Genomic DNA, 25,442 nt, shown 5'->3' on the forward strand with positions numbered 1-25,442 from the left:
GACTTCTATACAAATAAGTCAGAACTTCCATACATAGAATACAGAATTTCTATACATAGATGTCAGGATTTCCATACATAGAAGTCAGCACATATATAGACAGAAGTCACTACTTATATACATAGAAGTTAAGATTTCTATACGTAGAAGACAAGACTTCTACGAATAAAAGTCAAGATTTCTATACATAAAATTCAAGACTTCTATACATAAAAATCAATACTTCTATACATATAAGTAAGGAATTCTATACATAGAAATCAAGACTTCTATACATGGAAATCAGGACTTCTATACATAGAAATCAAAACTTTTAGACATAGAAGTCAGGAATTCTATACGTATAAGTCAAGAATTCTATACATAGAAATCAAGACTTCTATACATACATAGAAGTCAAGACTTCTATACATAGATATCAAGAAATCTATACATAGAAGTTAAGACTTCTATACATAGAAGTCAAGACTTCTATACATAGAAGTCAAGACTACTGTACATAGAATTCAACACTTCTATACATAGAAGTCAAGACATCTATACATAGAAGTCAAGACTTCTATACATAGAAGTCAAGACTTCTATACATAGAAGTCAAGACTTCTATACATAGAAGTCAAGACTTCTATACATAGAAGTCAAGACTTCTATACATAGAAGTCAAGACTTCTATACATAGAAGTCAAGACTTCTATACATAGAAGTCAAGACTTCTATACATAGAAGTCAAGACTTCTATACATAGAAGTCAAGACTTCTATACATAGAAGTCAAGACTTCTATACATAGAAGTCAAGCCTTTAATACATAAAAGTCAAGTCTTCTATACATAGAAGTCAAGCCTTTCATACATAAAAGTCAAGTCTTCTATACATAGAAGTCAGTACTTTTATAAATAGAATTCAGTACTTCTATACATAGCAGTTAGTACTTCTATACATAGAAGTCAAGACTTCTATACATAGAAGTCAAGACTTCTATACATAGAAGTCAAGACTTCTATACATAGAAGTCAAGACTTCTATACATAGAAGTCAAGACTTCTATACATAGAAGTCAAGACTTCTATACATAGTAGTCAAGACTTCTTTACATAGAAGTCAAGACTTCTATACATAGAAGTCGAGACTCTATACATAGAAGTCAAGACTTCTGTACATAGAAGTCAAGACTTCTATACATAGAAGTCAAGACTTCTATACATAGAAGTCAATAATTCTATACATAGAAGTCAAGACTTCTATACACGGAAATCAGGACTTCTATACATAGAAGTCAAGACTTCTATACATAGAAGTCAAGACTTGTATACTTAGAAATCAAAACATCTATACATATCCCAAAATCCCCAAAGCTCAGAGATTGCCCCCTTCTTCATCCCATGAATCCCAAGTGGGGTAACAAAATTGATTCTCGCAACATCTACGCATTTTCCTGTTCATCTCCGCCTCCTCATCCACTTGTATTTTGTTGTTGTTGTATACTTATTAGCCACGATTTTGTTGTAGTTTGAAGTGTTATTGTAGTTTTTGTTCTTGTTGTTGCTGCTGTTATTGTTAGATTTTCCATCACGATGATGTTGGTCTATTCTGCAAGGTATTTAGCAGAGAGATTAGTTTTAACATTATTGCTGTTGTTGCTGCTGCTCCAACCGTCTGTATATTTCAAATGGCAATATATGTATATAAAATACATACATATAAAAATTGTTTGTATATATGTATGTCGGTATATATCATGAATTTAGTTTTCATGGCAACATATTATTTTATAGACTTATTTTCAACAGCTCTCGACATCGACAAAATGAAATGAAATTTAACGTCAGGGAGAGAGAGAATGGTTGCGAAATTATTGTTGTTGCAAGGTGTAAGAAAGGAGAAGACGATGGTAGGGGAAAAGAGGAGCTTGAGAGTGATGTGAATGAAAGTTGAAAGTGAATGTTGCTTCGGATATTATTATATCATTTGTGACACTAATTTACATGGATTTATAATTCACATATTATTTTCCTTTGGTTTACGATGCATACTTTTAGGTGTACACTTAGCAGGATCAGCTGATTTGTTCTCATACGACGTCTAGACTACTAAAACCAATCGATTTAAAACGTCAATTCCATAGCGTGTGCGTCAATCCTATTCAAAAACCCAGTGGTAGATTATATTTGACATATACGTTATGAAATTGACATATGAGATCGAGTGGATTTCGCAAATCTAAACACACTTTCAGTCCATTTATTACTGGGGTTTTGAATGTATCGTCACATGCAGCCGAAAATAAGGAACTGGATATTTGCACTACAAGCTTTCTTTATATAACCGCACTCAGTTCTTTTTGGATCGCGATAAGTGACATAAACGTTGAGCGCCACTATCATGACAATTCCCCAACTCATCTTTTCAAAATAACCAGCATTTTTGGGAGTCTTCTCACCTGCAGACAAAATGGAAAAACTGAGTAATTGCTCTGCAGGCAGGAACTAGGTCATACATCTTGTTCCATAGTTCATATTAATTCAATTGTTCATTGGTACATGCCATTCGTTCTATAAACGAGAAGATCTAGATGATCCTAGTACCGATCGCTTCATTTTGCGGAATAGTTCCCATTGAACTACATCGTTGCAGGATCAGCTGATCAATATATGGAAAGGCCTGATATTTAAATTTTTTAGTATCTGAGGATGTAGATGGCGGAATCAAAAAATTAAACAACTCAATTTAGACATTTCTTCATTTGACATCCATTGCTGTACTGGATGGTAAAGAAATCATTGAGGTCACTAAATTTTGCGACAATACAGAGTACGCTGATTTAAGGAAACAGATGTAGGTCAATTGAAATTTGTTATGTTGTTTGAATGGAATTAGGATTTGAAGAGGATAGCCGAAGAAATTTGCTTAATCCATAAGTCTATAGATAGTAGACTTCTTGCTTTGGACGGATAATTGAAAAGGTGGTGTGTGTGTCATGAGGGCTTAATTGTCTTATTGTGTCAGAATCGAACGGGTTTGCCTAGGAAGAAACGTCTCACAGCCTGTTTATGTTCAGATTTAATCGCGTTCGCTATCAAACGATCTGTTAACATCCAATGGAATGACTTCTTTGATGCCTTCACGATAGTGTCTGAACTCCTGACGGACATGTCCACTAAGTTGTGACATCCATTAATGGACTGGAGGGTGGGGGGGTATACCCAGACAGGTGAGAATACCTCAAAAGTTGACAATACAGACATAAATTCGTATACATCGATCTGGACCTAATTCAGTAAGATGTGCTAAAAAATTTTCTTCATCAGACAAATCTTGGAAGTATGGTGCTCCATTTACATAAAATCGGACGAAAATACACATGACAGCTATATCTAAATCCGAACCGATATCAACAAAATTTCGCGGACGTCAAACTGCAGTAATTTCAGTACGCTATGCAAAATGTTGCCTCAATCGGACAAACATTGACAGTATGGTGCAACATTTACATAAAATCGAAGGAAACTATATATGGGAGGTATATCTAAATCTGAACCGATTTAACCAAAATTTCGCGATTCTAATAAAACTTCGCATACATCAATATAGACCTAATTAAGTACTCTGTGCAAATTTTGTCTCAATCGGACAATATTGGGAGTTTGGTGCACCATTTACCTAAAATCGGACGAAACCAAAAATGGGAGCTACATCTGAACCGATTTTCACCACGTTCAATAAGGTTCGTCCTTGGTCCAAATTAGTGACATGTGCCAAATTTCATTTAAATCGGATCATAAACAGTCGGACATTCATAAATCGACTTAGAAAGTGATTCTATGCATATTCTTAAAAGGAACCTTGGGTCTATCACAATTGCTTTTGCCTGTTGCAAACATATGCACAAAGACATAATATCCTATATCACAGTGTAGTGAAAGGTATAAAATTTGAAAAAGATAATTATTTCACAGAATCGATTTCACATAAAATTGCAACAGGAATCGGGTTTTAATTTTGGAGAAAAAATTGAAGTAGGTTCAACTTTTGGGTACAATTTTGTATATTTGAGTTTCGATATGTCCAACGAAGATACTTCATATTCAGCCATTTTTATTATCCACCATCCCAACTTTTTTTTAAAACATATTTTTTTTATTTTTTTTAATATTTTTCATCTTACTTGGTTTTTTTTAATTTTTATTTCTTATAAGTTTAATTATTTCTTATTAACATTTTTAATATTATTTTATCATTTTTAATTTATTTTCTTATTTTTTTACAATTTTAATAATTTTTCATCTATATATTTTAATTAATTTTTTTTATTCGATATTATTAATAATTTTTTTTATTATTTATTAGTAAATTTTAATTTTATGTTTTGTAATTGGATTTTTTTTTTGTAATTCTTTTAATATTGTTTAACCTTTCTTTTTTGAAATTTAAAAAAATTTGCATATTCAGATTTTTCACCGGGTCGTTTTAACGTAAACTAGTGTTGTTATTAAAAGGGGATGATGGATGGATGGCAGGCTGGCTGGCTGGAGAGTGAGAGTATGTACGGCATAATAACGAGAGTAAGACGAGCTATAGAGTGGCAGCAGCAACAAAATGTGGGGTTAAGGGTTGTTGAGTAATTAAGTTTTAAATTGCACACACACAAAACAGATATTTAAAAAAAAATTAGGTGAAATTTATTACAAAAAAAAAAAAATACATTTTTCGGCTTTAGACCTGGAGATATGTTTATTTTCCTTCACTCACAAAAAATAACAGCAACAACAACACACACAGCAACACTTGTTTCCCTTTTAAGGAAATTTTGTAGAACATTTTTGAGCGATTTTTTTCGTATAGATTTTGATCAATTGAAAAGGGTTTAATTTGCCTTCTGTTTTTATTGTGGTTTTTGTTTCTTTTTTCTGATATTTTTGTTTGTTTGTTTTATTATGCCCACCTTTTTATTATTATTACTTTTTTTCTGTATTTTGTCAAAGCACTTTTCTTTTTTTCTTGTATTCTGATTGCACACATACATACACATACATATAAATTTTGTATATATTTTTTGGGTAATTTTTTTTTCTTCTTCTTCTTGTTTGCTCGACTTGTACTGTGTTGTGATATATGACCGAAATACCGAGCGACCGTTCGTCCGTCCGTCCAAACGACCGTTCTATTCCGTTCTTTTCATGTGTTCTTTATAAGGTTCTCACACAACACTGTTGCTGGACACACAACGCCGTTTTTTATGCGAGACGAGAATTATTTTTCTTCCATTTTTTTTTAATTAAAAGTTTTTCACATAATTTGTTTGCGTTGATTTTCGCGATATGCCTTTCACAGAGATTTTGTTATTATTAATTTGGTTTCGGTTTTGTTTTACTGTATTTTATTAATGCAGAGCTGCTTGTTATTGCTTTAAATCATTATTTAATCACTTTAACACACAGAAATTGTGTGGCTAATGTTTTCATTTTTTTCGTTCGAACTAAGGCGACGACGACGATAACAGGGAGAGCAATCGCACAACAGAAGGCATTGCACAGCACACACAGAAAACACACAGAGTACAGTGGAAGAAGAAAAAGATGACGACGCGGCAACGACAACGACATCAACGATGACAACGAAACATACATAAAGTACGCGACGAGGACGGTCACGATAAACAACAAGACGAAACAACGACGGTTGAAAAATCACACGAAGTTATGAAAACTATACTCTCAGTTATACACTCACATGAGAGAGTGGGAGAGAGAGAGAAATATTACAGAGAAAATCACAACGCCAAGAAAGAAAAATAACATGAACCAACACGGTGGGGTTGAGTATTAGTGGGGTGTGTGTGGCTACCAATACCGGCAGAGATTGAACGCCACACGACACGAGTGCTAAGCAAACATCGTAATAATAAAGGGGGAGGTAAAAAACAAACGCCTGCTACCCAAAATAATAACAACAAAAACAACACGAATAATAAAAGCCTACAGTAGCACAAGGTGGCGGCGGCAGCAGCAGCAAACAAACAAACTAATTATCAATAGCAATTGCTTGGTTGTGCTCTTAAACATCAAACAACAACAGCAAATACAGGGAGTGTGTGTGTGAGAGAGAGAGAGAGAGTAAGAGCAAATGTGAAATGCATGCCGCCATTAAGTCTCTGTGTTGGGGCCCCCGCAACAGAAAGCAAAGCAAACAGCATGCATGATAAACAAAACATGCATTGCTCCACAACACAACACACGATGAGAGAGAGTGAAAGGTGGGGAGACAGAGAGAAAGGTAGGGCGACAGAGAGAGTAACCGTTCGTTTACCAGAAAAGAGCAAGACAATGTCCCCCAAATACGAAAATACGATGAATCTTTGAGGCTAATAAGAAATTTATAAATGTAAACAAAACAAATGTTTGTTTTCTTTGGCAAAAAAGAAAAAGAAAACAACAACTAGAACAAGGAAAACAACAAGCAAGCAAGACTTCTAAGGAACTCGATTGCTGATTAGAAAAACAACAAGAACGAAAGCATCTCTTTTTCGTTTAATGAATATGTGTTTGATGTTGTTGTTGTTTTTTATTTGTTGTTTTGAAAACCGCCCGCCTTTTCCAAACCAGAAAACAACTTGATATCTCAACAAAATGTGTTCTTGGGTGAGCGAAGGAGAAGGCAGGGGGGATGTTATTTTTTGGCGCATGCTCCAGATTTTTTTGATTTCTATTTTATCACAACATTTCTTCTGTATGTTATTTTGACATTTGTTTTGATTGTGTTTTTTTTTAATTTTATCTCGTTCATGTATTCCCTTTTTTGGATTTTTCTTTTCGCATTGCCATTTTTTCAGCTTCTTTGGATACACACACAGCAGCTCAGATTGTCAAACCGAATGTCAGTTAGGTATTAAGGGAAAATGTCAAACAAAAATTTTTTTGACAGTTCATCCCTTTACCTATTTATTTATTCATAGTTGTTTTATTCCATTTTCGGTTGATGATGCTTGACAACTGTCACAGAGTCTGTGTGGGGGGATGCAAGATATTGCGATTTCATTTGACAGTTCATGGGAGGATTTCGTTGTGTTTGGGAGAGCACTAAAGAGAAATGTGCGAAGTACTAGACAAAAAGGAGACTGTTTGAAAATCGGTATTAGGATTTGAGGGGATTTTGCAGATCCAGAAGGTATTGCTTGAAAATGCATGGTGAAGGTATTGCTTGATGGGTGCTTAAATTGGACTTGAAAAAAATCTATTATCAACCCGATCTGTGCTAGCGTGACCATATGGTCACACTCATAAGTCGATCAATAAATCGTCTAAAAAACCTGTACCCGAGAAGTTTCAGTGTGAACATAGGGTCACAGCCCAAAAATTGATACTGTCGATTATCCGGATAAGAAAAAAGGATACAAATCAAATTTTTGGATTCTGTGACCCACAATCTAGAGACGCTGAAAGTTTCGTCCCACAATTCGAAAAAAATAATTACATCGCTATTGGGGTTAAATACTGACTAAGCATGAAATAAATCTCTAAGAAAATCGAAAATGTATGGGCCCTTGAAAAAAAAATTATGGAGCCAAAACCCCCATCAAAAATCTCACAACAACAACAAAGAAAACCAAAACAATTCATAAATTAAAATGAATGCAAAAATTTATTAACTTGAAGACGACCTTAAGTCATGTGATTATCTGCCATAAAACATTTATTTGGTTTTGTTTCGGGAGGGGATAACATCGTTCATCCATTCATTCATTGTTTCAGCTGGGTAATAAATTAGCCGGATGTTTTTCTCTCACTGCATTGTGTAGGTGATTTTTATAAACATCATCGATAAATTTTGGATATACGGCGTACATTTTTAAAATAATTTTTTTAGCGATCAATTATGGGCGTGAATTTTTAAAATATTTTTTTTTCTAGATCAATTTTTTTATTTATTTTTTTTTTTTTTTTGTGGACAATAATAGGCGTGGATTTTTAAAATCATTTTTTCAAGATCAATTATAGGCCTGGATTAAAAAAAAACAAGTGAAAAAGCGTTATGTTCGGCCGGGGCGAACTTTGGATACCCTTCACCATAGATATACTGGCAGGTACTTGAAATGAAAATATAGGGAACATACCAAAAAGTGAACCTATACTGACATTTCTACAAACCGATAATGTAAACCATAAATTTTTAATAGAAAATTGTACCCTCATCCTAATGGCTAATTAGTGTGTATACTCTTTCACACGGTGAAAATGTGCCTCATCGAAATATTGGTTCTAGGCCCCATGTTTCTTTGGACCAAATCCGTTTCAGAAAATTTTGATTTCATTCCATCTTATTATTTCTTCCAAACCTTTGTTGTATTAGTTTGGCTGTAGGCTTTTTAGAAATAAAAAATCGTTTTTGATTTTGATTTTTAATATTTATTATTTCCAATATTTCGATTGGATTCTCCAATCATCCTCAGGGAATTAAAGAAAGTTATGTTGTCTTTAAGTCAACGTTCTTACTTCAACTGAAACTTAGTTCAAGTCCGAATTTGGGGAATATCGGACCATGTCTTCTGGTACCTCCCACACAGGGGCTACGGCTAGGCGTAAATGCGGGCTATAGATCACGTATAGTTAATTATCGAACCTTACATTCAAGTTTTTTTTATCTCGATATTCTTCGCTGGTGAAATGATTACAACAGAGTGTTAGAACCAAACCCAAAACGCGGAAAAATCAGATAACTATTTTAATATAAAAAAATGGGGTTATATGGGGACTACCCCTAAAAGGGGGTGACTATTAATAATTTTTGGTAGGGAGATTTGTTACCATATATGACTACAAAATACCAAATTTCAGTGAATTTGGTTGAAAAACGCGCTCAAGAACCTCAAAATACCGAAATTTGGGGGTACCTTTATATGGGGGCTTACCAGAAAAAAATGGACTTATATATATATATATATATATATATATAACTTTTAGTGGAGATATTTGGTACCCAATAAGAAACCAATCTACCAAATTTCAGTAAATTCGGTTGAAAAACGCGCTCAAGAACCCCAAAATACCGAAATTTGGGGGTACCTTTGTATGGGGGCTTCCAGAAAAAATGGTGTTAGATATATAATTTTTAGTGGAGTTATTTGGTACCTAATAAGAACTCAAAGTACCAAATTTCAGAGAATTCGGTTGAAAAACACGCTGAAGAACCCCAAAATACCGAAATTTGGGGGGTACCCTTATATGGGAGCTATGCCTAAACTTGGACCGATATAGCCCATCTTCGAACTTGACCTGCCTGCAGACAAAAGACGATTCTATGCAAAATTTTGACGATCTATCTCAATTCGTTTAGAGGTTAGAGTGATTACAACAGACAGACGGACAGACCGACAGACGGACATGGCTATATCGTAATAGAATTTTACGCTGATCAAGAATATATATATATACTTTATAGGTTCGAAAATGATTACTTCGATGAGTTACAAACGGAAAAACAACATTAATATACCCTCCATACTATGGTGGAGGGTATAAAAATCGTGAACAATAATAGGCTTGGATTTTGAAAATAATGTTTTTCGATATTAATAATACGCGTGGATTTTTAAAATAATTTTTTTCGAAGTTCAACAAGAAATATAAAAAACCAAGAAATAAACAAAAACGACCTGCCTTAAATTATTTACCGAAATCTTATAGACAACACATCAAACGGTACAAAGAGAGAGAGGGAGAGAGAGCTACAACTCTCTGTGCTCCAGAACAAAGTTTCAAGCAAATTATTTTTCTTATAGGAAAGGAGAGACAAATTTTCTTATTTGCATTATAATTGGGGAGTGAGAGTATTAATAATTCACAGTGACAGAGAGAGAGGGTAACATAAAAAATACTCCATTATTGAAGTTATTGCACCTTCTGTGTGTGTATGATTGTTTGTTGTTGTTTTTGGTGAGCGGACACTGTGTGTAGTTGGGGGCCATAGCCAAAAATAAACAACACCACCCAGTGAGGTCTAAAAATAATGGACTTGCTACCTTTTTTTATGACATTAACGAAAATAAAATAATTTTCGGTTTATTTTGTGAAGAACTAAAAAAGAGAGAGGGAGAGCTTGAGAGAGTAAATTAAAATCTTAATGGTGGAGTAGCACTGTTAAATAGATATGATAAATAACAGGAGGGCTATACATGTTAGTCTCTTCTTTTCGATAATAAATCTAAAAAAACAAATAAATTATATACATTGTTTTTTTTTTTAATTTGCATTCTATGGCTTAAGTGTAAGAAATGTGTACCAAAAGATAAACAAACAAAAATAAATAATAATGAACCCACAAATTAATATTTTGTTTTGGTCGTTGTTTTGTTGAAAGTCAGGTATTAATGGCGCCATGCCATATTAACCAGTTTGGCGTTGAAAAAAATAAACAAAATAAAAATATTAATGAATATAAAATTTTGGGTTTTAGGAGATAGACTAACAGCAAAACAACAACAATAGAAATAATTAGATAAATACGTTGTCAAATATATAATTTAAAAATTTAAATTATTGAAGAAACGTGATTTTTTAGAATTATTTTCGTTTTCAGGCATTTAAAGAAAAAGCGAAGTTCTTCTACATCAGTGTTTTTTGCGCCCATGCTCCGACCGAAGACAAAGATGAGCAGACCAAAGACATATTTTACGAGCGCCCAGAAACAGCATATGATCGTTGCCCTGGCCATGACATTAAAATTCTGCTAGGAGATTTTAATGCAAAAATCGGAAGGGAAAATATCTTTGGCCCCCGTTGGAAAATTCAGCCTTCATGTAAAAACATCCGACAACGGCAGGAGGGTTGATTGACTTCGCGGCAGCAAAAAACATGGTAGTTAGCAGCACCAGATTCAAGCATCTCGACATACACAAGGCCTAATGAATTTTTCCGGATCAAACAACGAGAAATCAAATTGATAATGTTGTGATAGACGGAGGGCATTCATCCAGTGTATTATACGTTCGATCGATCTGAGGAGCGAATATCGATTCGGACCATTACTCGTAGTAGTAGCCAAGGTTCGCAATCGTCCAAATGTTGCAGAAAAGGTGCGATCTAACACAACACCGAAACTCTACGTCGAAAATCTGCAAACACAACAGGTAGATGAGGCCAACTCCGCTCAACTTAGCAACCTGCTTGACGAAATCACTTCTTCTACCGATAAAAGTATAGATGCACAATGACAAAGAATTGCCCTCTCCCTACAAACTGCAGCAAACACTTGGGTACCAAAGACCACCACAAAGAAACCCATGGTACGATCAGGAGTGTCGTATTGCTACTGATGTGAAAAACGCAGCGAATAGGGCAACCCTGCAGACAGAAGCAACACGTAATGTGTTGGAGAATTATCGGGAGAAAAGGAGAGAGGAGAAACGTATTTTCAGAAAAAAGAAGAAAGAACAAGAAAAACGTTTGCGTTAGTAAATCGAGATGTACAGGAGTCAGAATGAAGTCGGAAATTTTATCATCGAGTAAAACACCAAACCGAAGGTTTTGGTGCAGGCACATCTTCCTGTAGATATGAAGAAGGACACCTGGTGACTGATGCAGATAGGACACCTGGTGACTGATGCAGAGAATCTGGAAGGAGCATTTTGAACAACTTCTGGTATCAATTAGTAGCAGTGAAGAAGATACCCCAGAGATGATGGTATAGAGTGTATACCACCTAGCCATAAAAGCAATTGATCGGCTCAAGAACAATAAAGCAGGAGCCGATGAGTTACCAGCCGAACTATTCAAGACTGGTGGTCAGATGCTGGTCAAGAGCATGCACCAGCTGATTAGTACAATTTGGCTACAGGAATGCATGGAACCTCAGCATCTTGTGTCCCGTGCACAAAAGAGGAGACAAAACGATATGTGCCAATTATAGAGGAATAAGTCACCTTCCCATCGCATATATGCGGCTTCAGACCTGGCAAACCCACAATTGACCAGATTTTCACTCTGCGCCAAATCCTGGAAAAGACCCACGAAAAACACATCGACACATACCATCTATTTGTCGACTAAATAGCAACAGGAGCCGGTGAGTTACAAGTCGTACTATTCAAGACGGGTGGTCAGATGCTGGTAAGGAGCATCCACCAGCTGATTAGTACAATTTGGCTAGAGGAATGCATGCCCAATGGTTTGAACCTCAGCATCCTGTGTCCCGTGCACAAAAAAGGAGACAAGACGATATGTGTCAACTATAGAGGAATTAGCCTTCTTCCCATCGCATATATGAATATGAACGTTTGAAGCCAATGGTCAATGACATCATTGGACCATACCAATGCGGCTTCAGACCTGGCAAATCCACCATTGACCAGATTTTCACTCTGCGCCAAATCCTGGAAAAGACCCACGAAAAAACACATCGACACATACCAACTATTTGTCGACTATAAAGCCTCATTCAACAGAGGTGTTTAAACTCATGTCTACGTTCGGCATTCCTGCAAAATTAATACAGCTATGCAGGATAACATTAAGTGGCACAAGGTCAGCAGTTAAATTCGGAAAGAATCTATCGGAGCCCTTCAATACCGAACGAGGATTCAGACAAGGTGATAGCTTGTCTTGTTATCTTTTTAACATCCTGCTGGAAAAGGTCATACGAGATGTAAAAGTGAGCAGAAATGGCACACTGTACACCAAACAACACATGTTACTCGCCTCCGCCGATGACATCGATATAATGGGTCGAACACTGAGAGCGGTAACAGCCATCTTTGAACAAATTGAAAAGGAGTCTGCCAAAGTGGATCTGGCAGTAAACGGCGAGAAGACCAAGCTGATGGTATCAACGGGCAAGACGTCCAGTAGACGCGGACCAACTGAGGAACTTGAGAACTACAGCTTCGAGGTAGTTAAAGATTTTATATACCTTGGTACCGCCATAAATAAAACGAATGACATCAATATTGGAATTCGGAAAAGGATTGTGATGGCCATCAGGTGCTACTATGGTCTAAGTAAGCAATTAAGAAACAAGGCCACCTCCCGCCAGACGCCAAACTCACACTCCACCAGATGCTGATACTAGCCGTGCTGTTATATGGATGGGTACTTTCGCAGCAGATGAGGCAGCTCTTGGAGTTTTTGAGAGAAAAATTCTCCGAAATATCTATGGGCCGATCTGCTTTGACGGTGAATATCGGCGTCGAATGAACCATGAATTGTACCAGCTATTCTCGGACATCGACATTGTTAGACGTATTGAGCTGCAGCGACTACGTTGGCTAGGTCCTGTTGTGCGTATGAATGAGAATGTCCCAGCTCAAAAGGCATATAAAAGCAAACCAGCTGATGGTTCACGCAGAAGGGGAAGGCCACGAATGAGATGGAAAGATCAAGTGGAAGACAACAATAACGAATATAATCTTTCAAACTGAAAAAAAACTGTGCAAAACACCGAAGAGCCTGGACATCTTTTTTAAGCTCGGCTTATGTAACGAAAGTTCTGTCACAAGCCAGCTAAGTAAGTAATTGGCTGATGCTGAGAAACATTTTTGCAGAAAATGTTCACTATAGGTGACTGTTTTGACATAGCGCTTATATGGAGGTCCCGCATCGTTTTAGGTGTTCTGGGTTCTTGGTGGTAGAAAATAAATGTATCAAAGGAAAATTTTTGCGGATTTTATTTTTTCATATATATGACTGTGTCTGAAAACCAATTGCATTTTTTTTTTATTTTGGAAAAATGTGAATATATATATTTTCGAAGAAAAAATATTTGAATGACAATTTCACACTTGGATATTTCTGACACGTTGATGTCAATGATCTAATTAATACGATTTACGTCAAAGGTGTTTATAAATAGAAATGTTAACAAACATATTTTTGTACATCGATCCAAATATAGTAACAAATTAAGTAAACATAAACAAACATGACTATGATTGAGTTTTTTTTATTGCATCAATATAATGTGTTTCCGAAAGGCAAAATAAAAAAAATCGCACACAGTTTTTAAAAATAGATTTCACATTAACTTAAAACCGAATGTTAGCACAGTAAACAAATTTTTATAGTTTTTTTTTTGGAAAATGGGCTTGAAATTAACATGCGTTCGTATACATATGGTAGGTGATCTCAGAATTCCACTCTGACGCAGTTTTCCATATCAAATCATACTGAATATAAATCATAGTAAATATAAATAAAGTATTTATTTTTTATATTTATTTAATCGATCCATCATCATTAGGTCTTAAATATTTAATTTCTTTTGGAACAATAAGACATAGATAAATGCCATTGTGTTTTGTTTACTTCGTAAACAAATAAATATTAAATTTGACATTATAACAAAACACTGGGCAAATATTAATCGAAATATTATTAAATATTCGAAGTATTTGTTTTTGTAGAAGAACAATGGAATATTATTTTTCATTAGTAATGAAAAATATATTGCAGTATATATATATATATATATATATATATTTTTTCAATTAAAATTAATAGATTTCCTTACCGGTCTATAATTAGGCATATAACAGAGTTCCACGGAACTTAAGGACTTACCTAAAAATAAAAAAAGGAAAAATTTTAGTACAGTCATAATAATGGGAAATAAATGAAAATATTAATATAAATATGCTATATAGGTATTTTAAAATATTGTTTATACCCTTCACCACTCTGTGGTACAGGGTATTATGTCTATGTGCATATGTTTGTAACAGGCAAAAGGAAACGAGATAGACAAATGGTTCCTTTTAAGAATATGCATAGAATCACTTTGTAAGTCGATTTATACATGTCCGTCTGTCCGTGCGTCTGTCCATGTTAAATTGTAAACAAAGTACAGGTCGCATTTATGATCCCAATTGGATGAAAATTGGCATAGGTCACTTATTTGGCCCAAGGACGAACCCTATTGAAATTGGGAAAACTCGGTTCAAATTTAGATATAGCTCCCATATATATTTTCATCCCATTTAAGGTAAATGGTGTACGAAAGTCCCTATATATCTTTTGATTTGCACGAAATTTGGCATAGCGTAATGAATTAGGTCTAGAATGATGTGTGTTAGGTTTCCTGAAAATCGGTCCAGATTCAGATATAGCTCCCATATATATTTTCGTCCGATTTAATGTAAATGGTACAGCAAAGTCCCTATATATCCTTCGATTTGCACGACATTTTGCATATCGTACTGAATTAAGCCTAGAATGGTGTGTGCTAATTTTCGTAAAAATCGGTTCAGGTTTAAATATAGCTCTCATATATATTTTCGTCCGATTTAAGGTAAATGGTGTACCAACGTCCCTATATATATTTTGATTTGCACGAAATTTTGCACAGCGTAATGATTTAGGTTTATAATGATGTGTGCTAAGTTTCTTGAAAATCGGTTCAGATTTATATCCAGCTCCCATATATATTTTCGTCCGATTTAAGGTAAACGGTGTACCAAAGTCCCTATATATCTTCCGATTTACACGAAATTTTGCACAGCCTAATGATTTAGGTTTATAATGATGTGTGTTAAGTTTCTTGAAAATCGGTTCAGATTTAGATATATCTCCCATATATATTTACGTCCGATTTGAGGTAAATGGTGTACCAAATTCCCTATATATATATTTTGATTTGCACGAAATTTGGAACAGCGTAATGAACTAGATCTAGAAGGATGTGTGTTAAGTTTCGTGAAAATCGGTTCAGATTTAGATATAGTTTCTATATAACTTTTCTTCCGATTTTATGTAAATTGTGCACTAAAGACCCCAAGTTTGACCAATTGCCACACAATTTTGTACAATGAACTGTAGTTAATATAAATGAATCTCTTTCAAGTCTCGTTGAAATCGGTTCAGATTTAGATATAGGTACACCAAACTCCTCAAGTGTATTAGATATTTCTCCAAATAATCAACGGGTATCCGATTGATATTTGCTTAAAATTGATGTACATAATTTTGTCCCATTGTAAGAAGCAACTCCATATCTGACCAAATGAAAAATTTAGTATAGGTTGCAGAATGACATATTTACGGATCCAATTTCATTTTACTGGTCCTTCAAAAATGCGACGTCTGTTAGGATTCATCTGTTGTGAAGGGTATCACATAGTCGGCTCAGCCCGACTTTACTACTTTCCTTACCGGTTTTTAATTTATTTATGCCTGTTCATTAAAAATCATTTGATAACATTCTGCACTTTTCGTACCCATATTCCAAACCTATCCCAATTATCAAATTTAAGAACTCTTTCTATTCACCAAATTGTACAAGATTTCGTACCATTCTGTACACGCCCACAGTAACCAAAGTTGTAACTTTCAGGATTCGAGTTCTACCCGTTTACCAAAGTCCAAATTTTGTGCTTTTCTACTACTTCAGTCATGCACTCCAATGATACCCTTAAGTCTACATTTAAGGATTCCAGCTCTATCCGTTCCCCAACATTCAAATTATACCAAATTTAGTACCACATTATTACTTTTCGTAGACGAGTATGTACGAGTTTCCAAAACGTCTTCAATTCCACACTCCAACAGTAATTTTAATCATAAATCTCTGGATCCCTGCCCTATCCGTTCATATAGATCCAAATTGTAATTGTATTTAGTACTATTTAGTACTTTTCGTACTTATGAGTTCAAATTTCCAACACTATCTCAATCCTGTATTCTAATAGTAATTTTATTTTCAAATATAAGGTTTCCATCTCTATATTTTCACTCAAATCTAAATTATACCTAACTTAGTACAATTTAGTACACATAATTAAGCATTTTCAAAACTACCCCCATGTCTCAATTATACACTCCAACTATAATTTTTATTGCAATTTTTTGGATTCCCGCTCTCACACAACGAATTGTACCATATTTAGTACCATTTAGTGCTTCTCGTATTCATAAGTACGAAATTCCAATAATTTTCATTCCAAATTTAAGTTTTCCATCTCTATTCGTTCACTCAAATCTAAATTGTACAAAATTTAGTACACATAATGACGAAATTTCAAAACTACCGACATATCTCAATCTTGCACTCCAACTGCCAATTTATTTCAGAACTTCAGGATCTCAACCCTATCCGCTCATACAAAAACAATTTGTAAATTATTTGGTACCATTTAGTACCATTTTGTTTCTATAATTAAGAATTTCCCAAACTGCGTCAATCCTACACACCAACAGTAATTTTAATTCCAAAGTGCAACTCTATCCATTCACACATAATCAAGTTGTACAAAATATCGTACCATTTAGTACACATAAGTACTATGCTTCCATATCATGATTCTATACTCCAACAGCATCCATTATTCCAAATTTTAGGTTTCCAGCTCTCTCTCCGTTCACCCAAATCCAAATTGTACCAAATCAAGTGCCGTTTTGTACTTTTCGTACACATAAAAACGAATTTCCAAATATGTCCCTTTAGCTCAATCTTCAGCAGTAATCTGAATTCCAAATTTTATGTTTTAGCTCTATCCGTTCAAGCAAAATCCAAATTGTACCAAATTTTGTACCATTTAGTACCAATAAGTTCGAATTTCCAAAACTAACTCAATCCTACACTGCAACAGCTCTATCTGTGAACCCAAATCCAATTTGGACCAAATTTAGTACCATTAAGTACGTTTCGTACACATAAGTACCATTTCTTAAATCTACCTCAATCCTGAACTCAAATAGTGGTCCTAATTCCGTTTTTCAGCATTCAATCTCTATACACTCAACTAAATGCAAAAAAAAAATATTTTTTTTAAATTTTTTATATTAAAATTAAAAAAACGACGACCTTTGAACAACAAACATTTAAAAAATCGATGAAAAAAAACATTTTGAAAATCGACGACCCTTTGAAAAAATGTTTTAAAAAAATCCACGCCTTGTGATTACCCTTGAAAAAATATATTTTTATAAAATCCACGACATGTGAGTATCGTTGACCCTAAAAAATATTTTGAAAAAATCCACTCCTAGTGGGGATCCTTGAATATTTTTCTTGAATTCACTTTTACAAAAAGTATTTGAAAAATGCACGCTTATAACACAATATTTTCAAAAAAATACTTATGAAAGTTTGAAAAAAAATATATTTATAGGAAACATATTTTTTGTGAATCTAAAAAAATTTAAATATTTTTGTTTTAAGTTTATTTTATATTTTTTTCAATCGTATTTACCTTGTTGGTGAATTTCGAAAGTTATAACAACAACAACAGAATGAACAAACCATATACACCAAAAAATTAACACCACCACCACACCACGATGATGTTGCGTTCTCCGGATCGTCTTCGGTGTCACCACAATCTAAGCCGCGTCCCCCGCCACTATGCAAGCCACAATTGCTACAGCCGCCTCCGCTGCCACCACCACCTCCTCCTCCGCAATTGTGATCACCACAGTTTGAGGCCGGGGTGGGTGTTTTGGTATAATCCTGGCCCAAAAGTTCAGTGGCCGAGGCAGAGGATGCCGATGCTGTGGTTAAATTAACGGTTACCCCTGCCGCCGCTAATGCTGTCTCTACAATGGATGCGGCCGATGATTTTCTACGCCCCTTGGCTTTGGGAGAATTCGATGATGCGGAGGATGCAGCTCGAAGAAATTTCGTAAAACGCTGCGTTGTTTTTGATTTCGATTTGGGTTTTTGTTGTTGCTTTAGGCAGTAAGCCTGAGCTATGGAAGGATCGGATTTGAGAAGGGGTGGTGAATTGATGGTCGAGAGGGGACTATGGGTGTGTTGGCCGGCGGTGGTAGTGATCGCCGTTAAATGTGTGGGCAGGGAAAATTTACGAAACGTTTGATTCGATTCCTTGGTGGTGTTGCGTATTAAAGGCGATCCGCCCAAGGGTGGCGGGGTGGTGGTTACATTGATCAGACACTTGGTGTGATCGAATGTCAGCTGTTTGGCTTTCTTTTTCACCTTTGAGGTGGCCTTCAACAGCTGTTTGGAATTGAATTTTTGTGGCGGTGTTATGAGAGTGGGTGGTGGTGGCGAGGATTTGTGTTGTTGTTGTTGTTGCTGCCGCGGCTGAAGTTTGTTGTGTTTCAAGGCGGAGTGTTGTTGTTGCTGTAAATTCGTAAATTGTTTGAGTTGAGTTTTGTGGGATCGGCTGGAGTTGTTGTTGGTGGAAGCTGATGAGTTCGAGGAGGAAGATGTTAGGGAGGTACGTGGTTTGTTGTTGCTGGGAACACGACTTGTGGCGGTAGCTGCTATTGTTGTTGCTGTTGTTCCGGTTTGTGTTCCAGTGGCGGTTTTTTTTATATTTACACTGGTGGCATTTGTTGTTGTGGCTGAGGCAGCAACCGAAGTAGTTGTTGTTGCGGTGGTAGTGGTGGTGGTGGTGTAGCCGGCAATAATTGTTGATTTAGCTGTTATTTTGGTTTGTTTTCCTTGTCCTTTGTGTTGTTGTTGCTGTTGTGACGTTTGTTTGTCCTCCTCGTGTAATGGTGGCGGTGTTGGCTTTTGTTGTTGTTGCTGTTGTTGGCTTTTGTCAAATGCGGCATTTGTTGTGGTAGGTGTTCCCCGCAAAGCCTTTGCCTCCGTAGATTTTATTTTTGAGGACGCCACCTTAAATCGGGTGGCCTTAAACGCTTTTCTTGTGATAGCTTCGCGCACACACAAACAAACACACACACACGAAAGATGAAAAAGGTGGCTAAGGACAATTGAGCAAATATTTCCTTTTGTTGTTGGCGTTGTTGTAATTTCTATTTTTTACGACAGTTGAAAACACTTTTGTTATAATTTACGGCTTTGCTATTTACATGCAGCACCCAGGGTGTGGTTCGGAGATTGTTGACACATTTAAGGTTAGGTTTTATTTTTTAATTTTTGACACTTTGGCGAAAATTTTATGAAAACTTTTTCAAAAATTTATTTTACATCCTCAAATTTTTTTTCAAATTTTTTATTATACACTGAATTACTTTTTTGATTTTCTTTTTCAATACATTTTATTTTATTTTCCTTTTTTATTTCCACTTTCGTCAAATTCTTTACATAATTCCGTACGGGGTTAAAAGCCGCATTGTTTGGAATATTGTGGCCTCCGTTTTTTGCTGATTTTCACTTTGGTGCTTTGTTGTTTTTGTTTGTATCCCTTTTGTTGGTTGTTTTTTGTTTGTTTTTCTATTGACTTTCTTTTTTTGTTTTTGTTTTGTGCATCAAACCTTTTTTTACTAGACACCGACCCGCAGCTCCGTTTAAGGTTTGAGATATTTTTTTGTGTACAGATTTTTTTATTTTAAATTGATTTTATTTTCTTGTATTATATTTTATTTACATCATAGTTTAGTTTACATATTTTTTATTTTATTATTTTTTAATTAATTGTTTGTCACTCCACACACATTCACTTGTCACACATGTTGTTTGTCACCGTCGTAGCTCTCGGGCCCATCTGTTGGGTCGTTTGTTTGTTGTTCAAAATTTTAAAAGAATTTTTTTGTGTCGGCAAAACGTAGAGCATAGGGTAAACTGAGAAATAAAACAGAGGAACAATAAGTAAAACGATAAGGAGAAGAAGAAGAAGCAGCTGCAGCAGCTGAAGCTGTGATATTATTACACTCTCGAATACACTGAGAAAAAAAATATTGACACTTGATTGTAATTGAGTAGTCACTTGGGTTGCTTTCGATTTTCTGGAATTGTCAGATGTGTGTTGTGTTTTCAATGCATTTATTTGTAATAAAATATTTATTTTAAATAAAAAAAATATTTTGTTAAATTTAGTAATTTTTTCATTCATTCTCAATTTAATTAAAAATACGATTTAATTGTTTTATTATTAATAATATTTTTTATAAAATTTTGTATTTATAAATATTTTTTATTAAATTATTATATTATTATTACTTGTCAGTCATTTCTTTATTTTTTTTCTTTTGAATTTTCTTGGCTTGCGATTTATTTAATTTAAAACAAATATTTATATTTTTATTTAAATGGATTTTATTTTGAATATTATTATGAAACAAACAAAAAAATTAAATATACCTATTATTTATTTTTATTTGTACTTTTTATTAAATATTTTAATCATCAGTGAAATTTGTTTATTTGTTAAGCAAATTTTTGCATTTCCAAAATGTTGTATAAAGTCGCCTTTTGTTTGAAGAAGGCCAAGTTCGAAGATGGGATATATCGGTTCAAGGAATACCAATAGCCCCCTTTTTAAGGTACACCCCAATGTCCGGTTTTTGGGGTTCAACCGAATTAGCTGAAATTTGGTACATTGGGTTATTATTAGGTACCAAATATCTCCTCTAAAAATTATGAATATACGTCCACTTTTTCTGGTAGCCCCCATATAAGTGTACCCCACAAATTTTCGGTATTTAAGGTACCCCCCAATGTTCGGTTTGTTTTTGGGTTCTTGGGCGAGTTTTTAAACCGAATTTGCTGAAATTGGATACATTAGGATATTATTGGGTACCAAATATCTCCTCTAAAAATTATAAATATAGGTCCACTTTTTCTGGTAGCCCCTATATAAGGGTACCCCTTACCCATTTTAAGGTAACTCCCAATGTTCGGTATTTTGGGGTTCTTGAACGCGTTTTTCAACCGAATTCACTTTAATTTTGTATTTTGTAGTTGTATATGGTAACCAATCTCCCTACAAAAAATTATTAATATTCATCCCCGTTTAGAGGTAGTCCTAAATATAACACTAAAACCAGTGAGCGGAGCAGTATAGTCGGACGGGGCCGACCATACGACAACACACAACTACACGAAACTACCGCGAAACTAGAATTTTCTGCTGATTATTCCGAGCCTGGCCAATATTTCGTGATAGTTGTACCGACTAGAGGCCAACAAATATTACTAATATTCACCGTGGGTTGTATTGTGATGTTCGACTTATAATTGTGGCCTAGACTCGAAAAAAAAAAAATTAAGTTTTCGGTCCACTTAATCCCAAAATTATTATCTGATCATCACCGAAAATTAAAGACGTTGTCGTTGACCATAACTGCAACCACATGGAACATTTCAAAGCGATCGGCGCTACATTTTCGACCTCTAGTGTGGTAATAGTTTATTACATAATATCTGACTACGTAAGCCCCTGTAAATATTTAAGTGCAACTCCATCATCCGAGTACATACGACAATATAATTGGTGTCAATTTAATGGCCATCCACTCCAATATTGACCGATCTTTATCAAAACAGGCTTGCTTATTCTTTGGCCTAATCCCCTTCTCCATGTAAAAATTTTGGATCGTAACTGCGGCCTCTGGAGCGACCAGAAAAACCGACAAAATTTAGTATTTGGTCCATTTCATCCTATAAATATTAACCGATCTTTTCCAAAAACAATAGGCGTCTTCATTGGCCAGAACCCATCCTACATTCAAAATTTCGTGAAGATTGGTCCATAACTGTGGCCTGTATCTTTTTACAAAGTATAATGGACGGACGGAAGGACACATGTCTAGATCGACTCAGCTATTCGAGAGATATGAAGATCGGTATACTTAAAGGTGGGTCTAGGACCGATGTTTCACGGCGTCACAAAGCTATAATACCCTGAAAACATAGTTGTGTAGGGTATAAAAATCCAAAAATCCAACTTAGTCTGCCTGAGCTAATTAATATTATAACAATAATTTTTATAAAAATCTAGATCCATTGTTAACAGGAAAAATCTATTTAAAAAAATTCAGAGTCTATGCTTGTCATTAAAATATATACAGAAGCTTTTTCCACAAGCTTCTGTTGGTCCTTAAACAAGTTTAAAAAGGTCCAAATAGAAACAAATGTTTTTTTTTTTTGAAAAATGCACGAGCTTTTGCTAGTCGTAAATAGGTTTTAAAAAAATTCACTTCATTGTCTTTTCAGTTTATTTTTTCTTTCTTTCTAAAGCGGAATTTAATTTATTTGCATTTCGTTGCATTATGTTTATTATTTTATCACCATTGCACGTATATTTAATTTTTTTTTATTATTATAAATATTATTTTTTTTAAATAATTTTGGAACTCTTTTTCAATATTAATAAAAAATATTTTTTAATTTTGTTTACTGTATATATATATTTTATTTAAAATGATTAAAAAATATAATTTACATGTATATATAATATTTGATTTATTATTTTATTTAATATTTATTATTATTGTATCACATTCCAGATATTTAAGTTATGATTCATAGATTGTAATAAGAAAAAAAAATATTTTTATTAATTTAAAATTTCTATTATTTCACTTCAATTATTTTTTTATGTTATTTATAAACATTTGTCTAATATTTTATTGGATCTTATTTTGAATATTTATTATAAATTATTTATTCGCAATTTGTTAGCAGTATGTCATTTTATATGTTCATTATTTACTAATACTATTTATTATGTTAAATTAATATTTTTTATAGTTACATCTTCTGTTTATTCCATTTTTGTATCTATTTTTAATTGAATATTTTAAATTTGTTTTTATGGTACTTGTTTCTGATTTTAAAAACTTTTAATATATTTCAAAACTTTTAATATTTTGTCTATATTCATTCACATTAACCTAATTATTTTATCCTTTTTTGTTTGTTATTTTATTTCTTTAATTTTTTTTTATTAATTTCACTTCATTATTGTTTATTCAATTTTTTATTTCTATAAGTTTCAGGGCAGTTGCTAGTTTTCTTATTCATCATATTTTCTAGTTTGTCTGTTTTCGTAATTGTATGTAATAATAAAATCTTGTAACGATTTTTAATATTTATTAATTTTAATTGTTTATTTAATTTATTTTTCTTTATAATAATAAAAAACACCATTTATATTTAATTGGATATTTTCAGGATATTATTTATATTTATGTTTAGGATATTTATATTATATTTATGTTTATAGATTTTTAATTGCATTTGAATAATTGTATAAAAAATAATAATAATTTTTATAATTATTTATTCACCATACATTTTTAAATACTTATTTTTAGTTTAAGTTTTGATATAACACACATTCACAATTTGCTGTGACATTTACTCCAAAAAAATATATATAGATTTTAAATTTATATTATTTTATTTATATATTTTACTTGCATTATAATTAAAAATCATTTTTCATTATATATATTTTTTAAGTTCTGAAACATTTATTGAAATTAAGTATTTAATTTTAAAAACTTGTTTTTATTTATTATGTATATTTTAATTGCAGTCGAATAACTTTATAATTAAAAAATTTAAATTATATATATTTCTTAAGATATGAAATATTATTTTTTTAATTTTAATAAAATTAGGTATATAATTTTTTGGTCACCATATCGAATTAAACATATTTTTTTTTGTTTCATGTTTGAAATGGTTGATTTTTATTTTTCGGTTAAATTAAAAAATATAATTATTTTTAATAATTTGTTTATCTTTATATTTGTTTTAAACATATCACAAAGTATGAATTCCTTTTATTTATATTTATTTATTTTGTTTATTATTTTTTTTCTACTTTGTTAAATTTTAATTTTTTTGTTTATTTATATTTATGTTTGTATGTATTGCAAATTATTTTCTTTATCTTTTTTATTTCATTTGACATATTTATGTATGAGTTCTGTTCAATATTACAATTAATTTTTCTTTTATTAATTTTAATTTCAGTAACTTTTTTATTTGTTTACTTATTTTTTATTTTATATTTAAAATTATTTCATTATCGTTTTTTTTTGAACTTTCGTTTTGAAATTTTAATTTCAGTAACTTTTTAATATTTATTATTTTTTCTTTATTTTTATATTTCATTACAGATATCTTAAATTATTTTTTAGTTTTTTTTTTAAAATTTTCAGTTTTTAAATTTAATTTCAGTGCATTTATTTTTTCATATGTTTCTTTATTAATTATTTTTATATTTCATTATACATATTTTATTTTTTTCGTTTTTCTGTAAGGTTTTCATTTTGAAAATTTAATTTTATTTAATTTTTATTTTTAATTTCATATGTTTTATTTAACATTTTTAATTATTTTTTATTATTTTTTTTGTTAAATTTTCACTTTTAAATATTAACATCAGTAAATTTTTTATTTATTATTTGTTTTATACGTTTTTGATTTTAAATTATTATTATTTTTTTTTATTTTCGAGTAAAATTTATTTTGTTTTATTAGCATTTTAATATTAAATTTATATAATATTAAATCATATTGAAAAAATCGTTGTTTTTGAAATTTATTTTTTATTTCTAATTTATTAATTAATTTAATTTTTAAAGCATTTAACATCAATTTACTTTTTATTATTTTTAATTTGTAATTGTTTATATATTTTTTTATTTAATTTAAATTTTTTATTATACATTTATTTGTTTATTTTTTAACAATATATTTTTGTGCAATTTTTGGTGTATAATCATTTTTTTTTTGATTGCACAATTTTGTTATTTAAATTTTTTTATTGATTGGTTACAATATTTTGTATGTATCATT

General features: G+C 32.7%; 1 protein-coding gene across 1 annotated transcript in view; it reads right to left on the reverse strand.

Moving 5' to 3' along the window:
* The window catches only part of LOC133332581 (cAMP-specific 3',5'-cyclic phosphodiesterase), a 208,247-nt gene extending 189,965 nt beyond the window's left edge, over window positions 1-18,282 (reverse strand). The window contains exon 1 of the mRNA XM_061540957.1: window positions 18,172-18,282. Within this exon, the coding sequence (XP_061396941.1) occupies window positions 18,172-18,224 (53 nt within the window). The 5' untranslated portion in view covers window positions 18,225-18,282. The remainder of the gene's footprint in view (window positions 1-18,171) is intronic.
* Between the last annotated feature and the right edge of the window lie 7,160 nt (window positions 18,283-25,442).

Source organism: Musca vetustissima, unplaced genomic scaffold, assembly GCF_032173495.1.
Source record: "Musca vetustissima isolate MV318-11 ecotype Yass unplaced genomic scaffold, APGP_CSIRO_Mvet_v1 utg539, whole genome shotgun sequence".
Lineage (NCBI taxonomy): Eukaryota > Metazoa > Arthropoda > Insecta > Diptera > Muscidae > Musca > Musca vetustissima.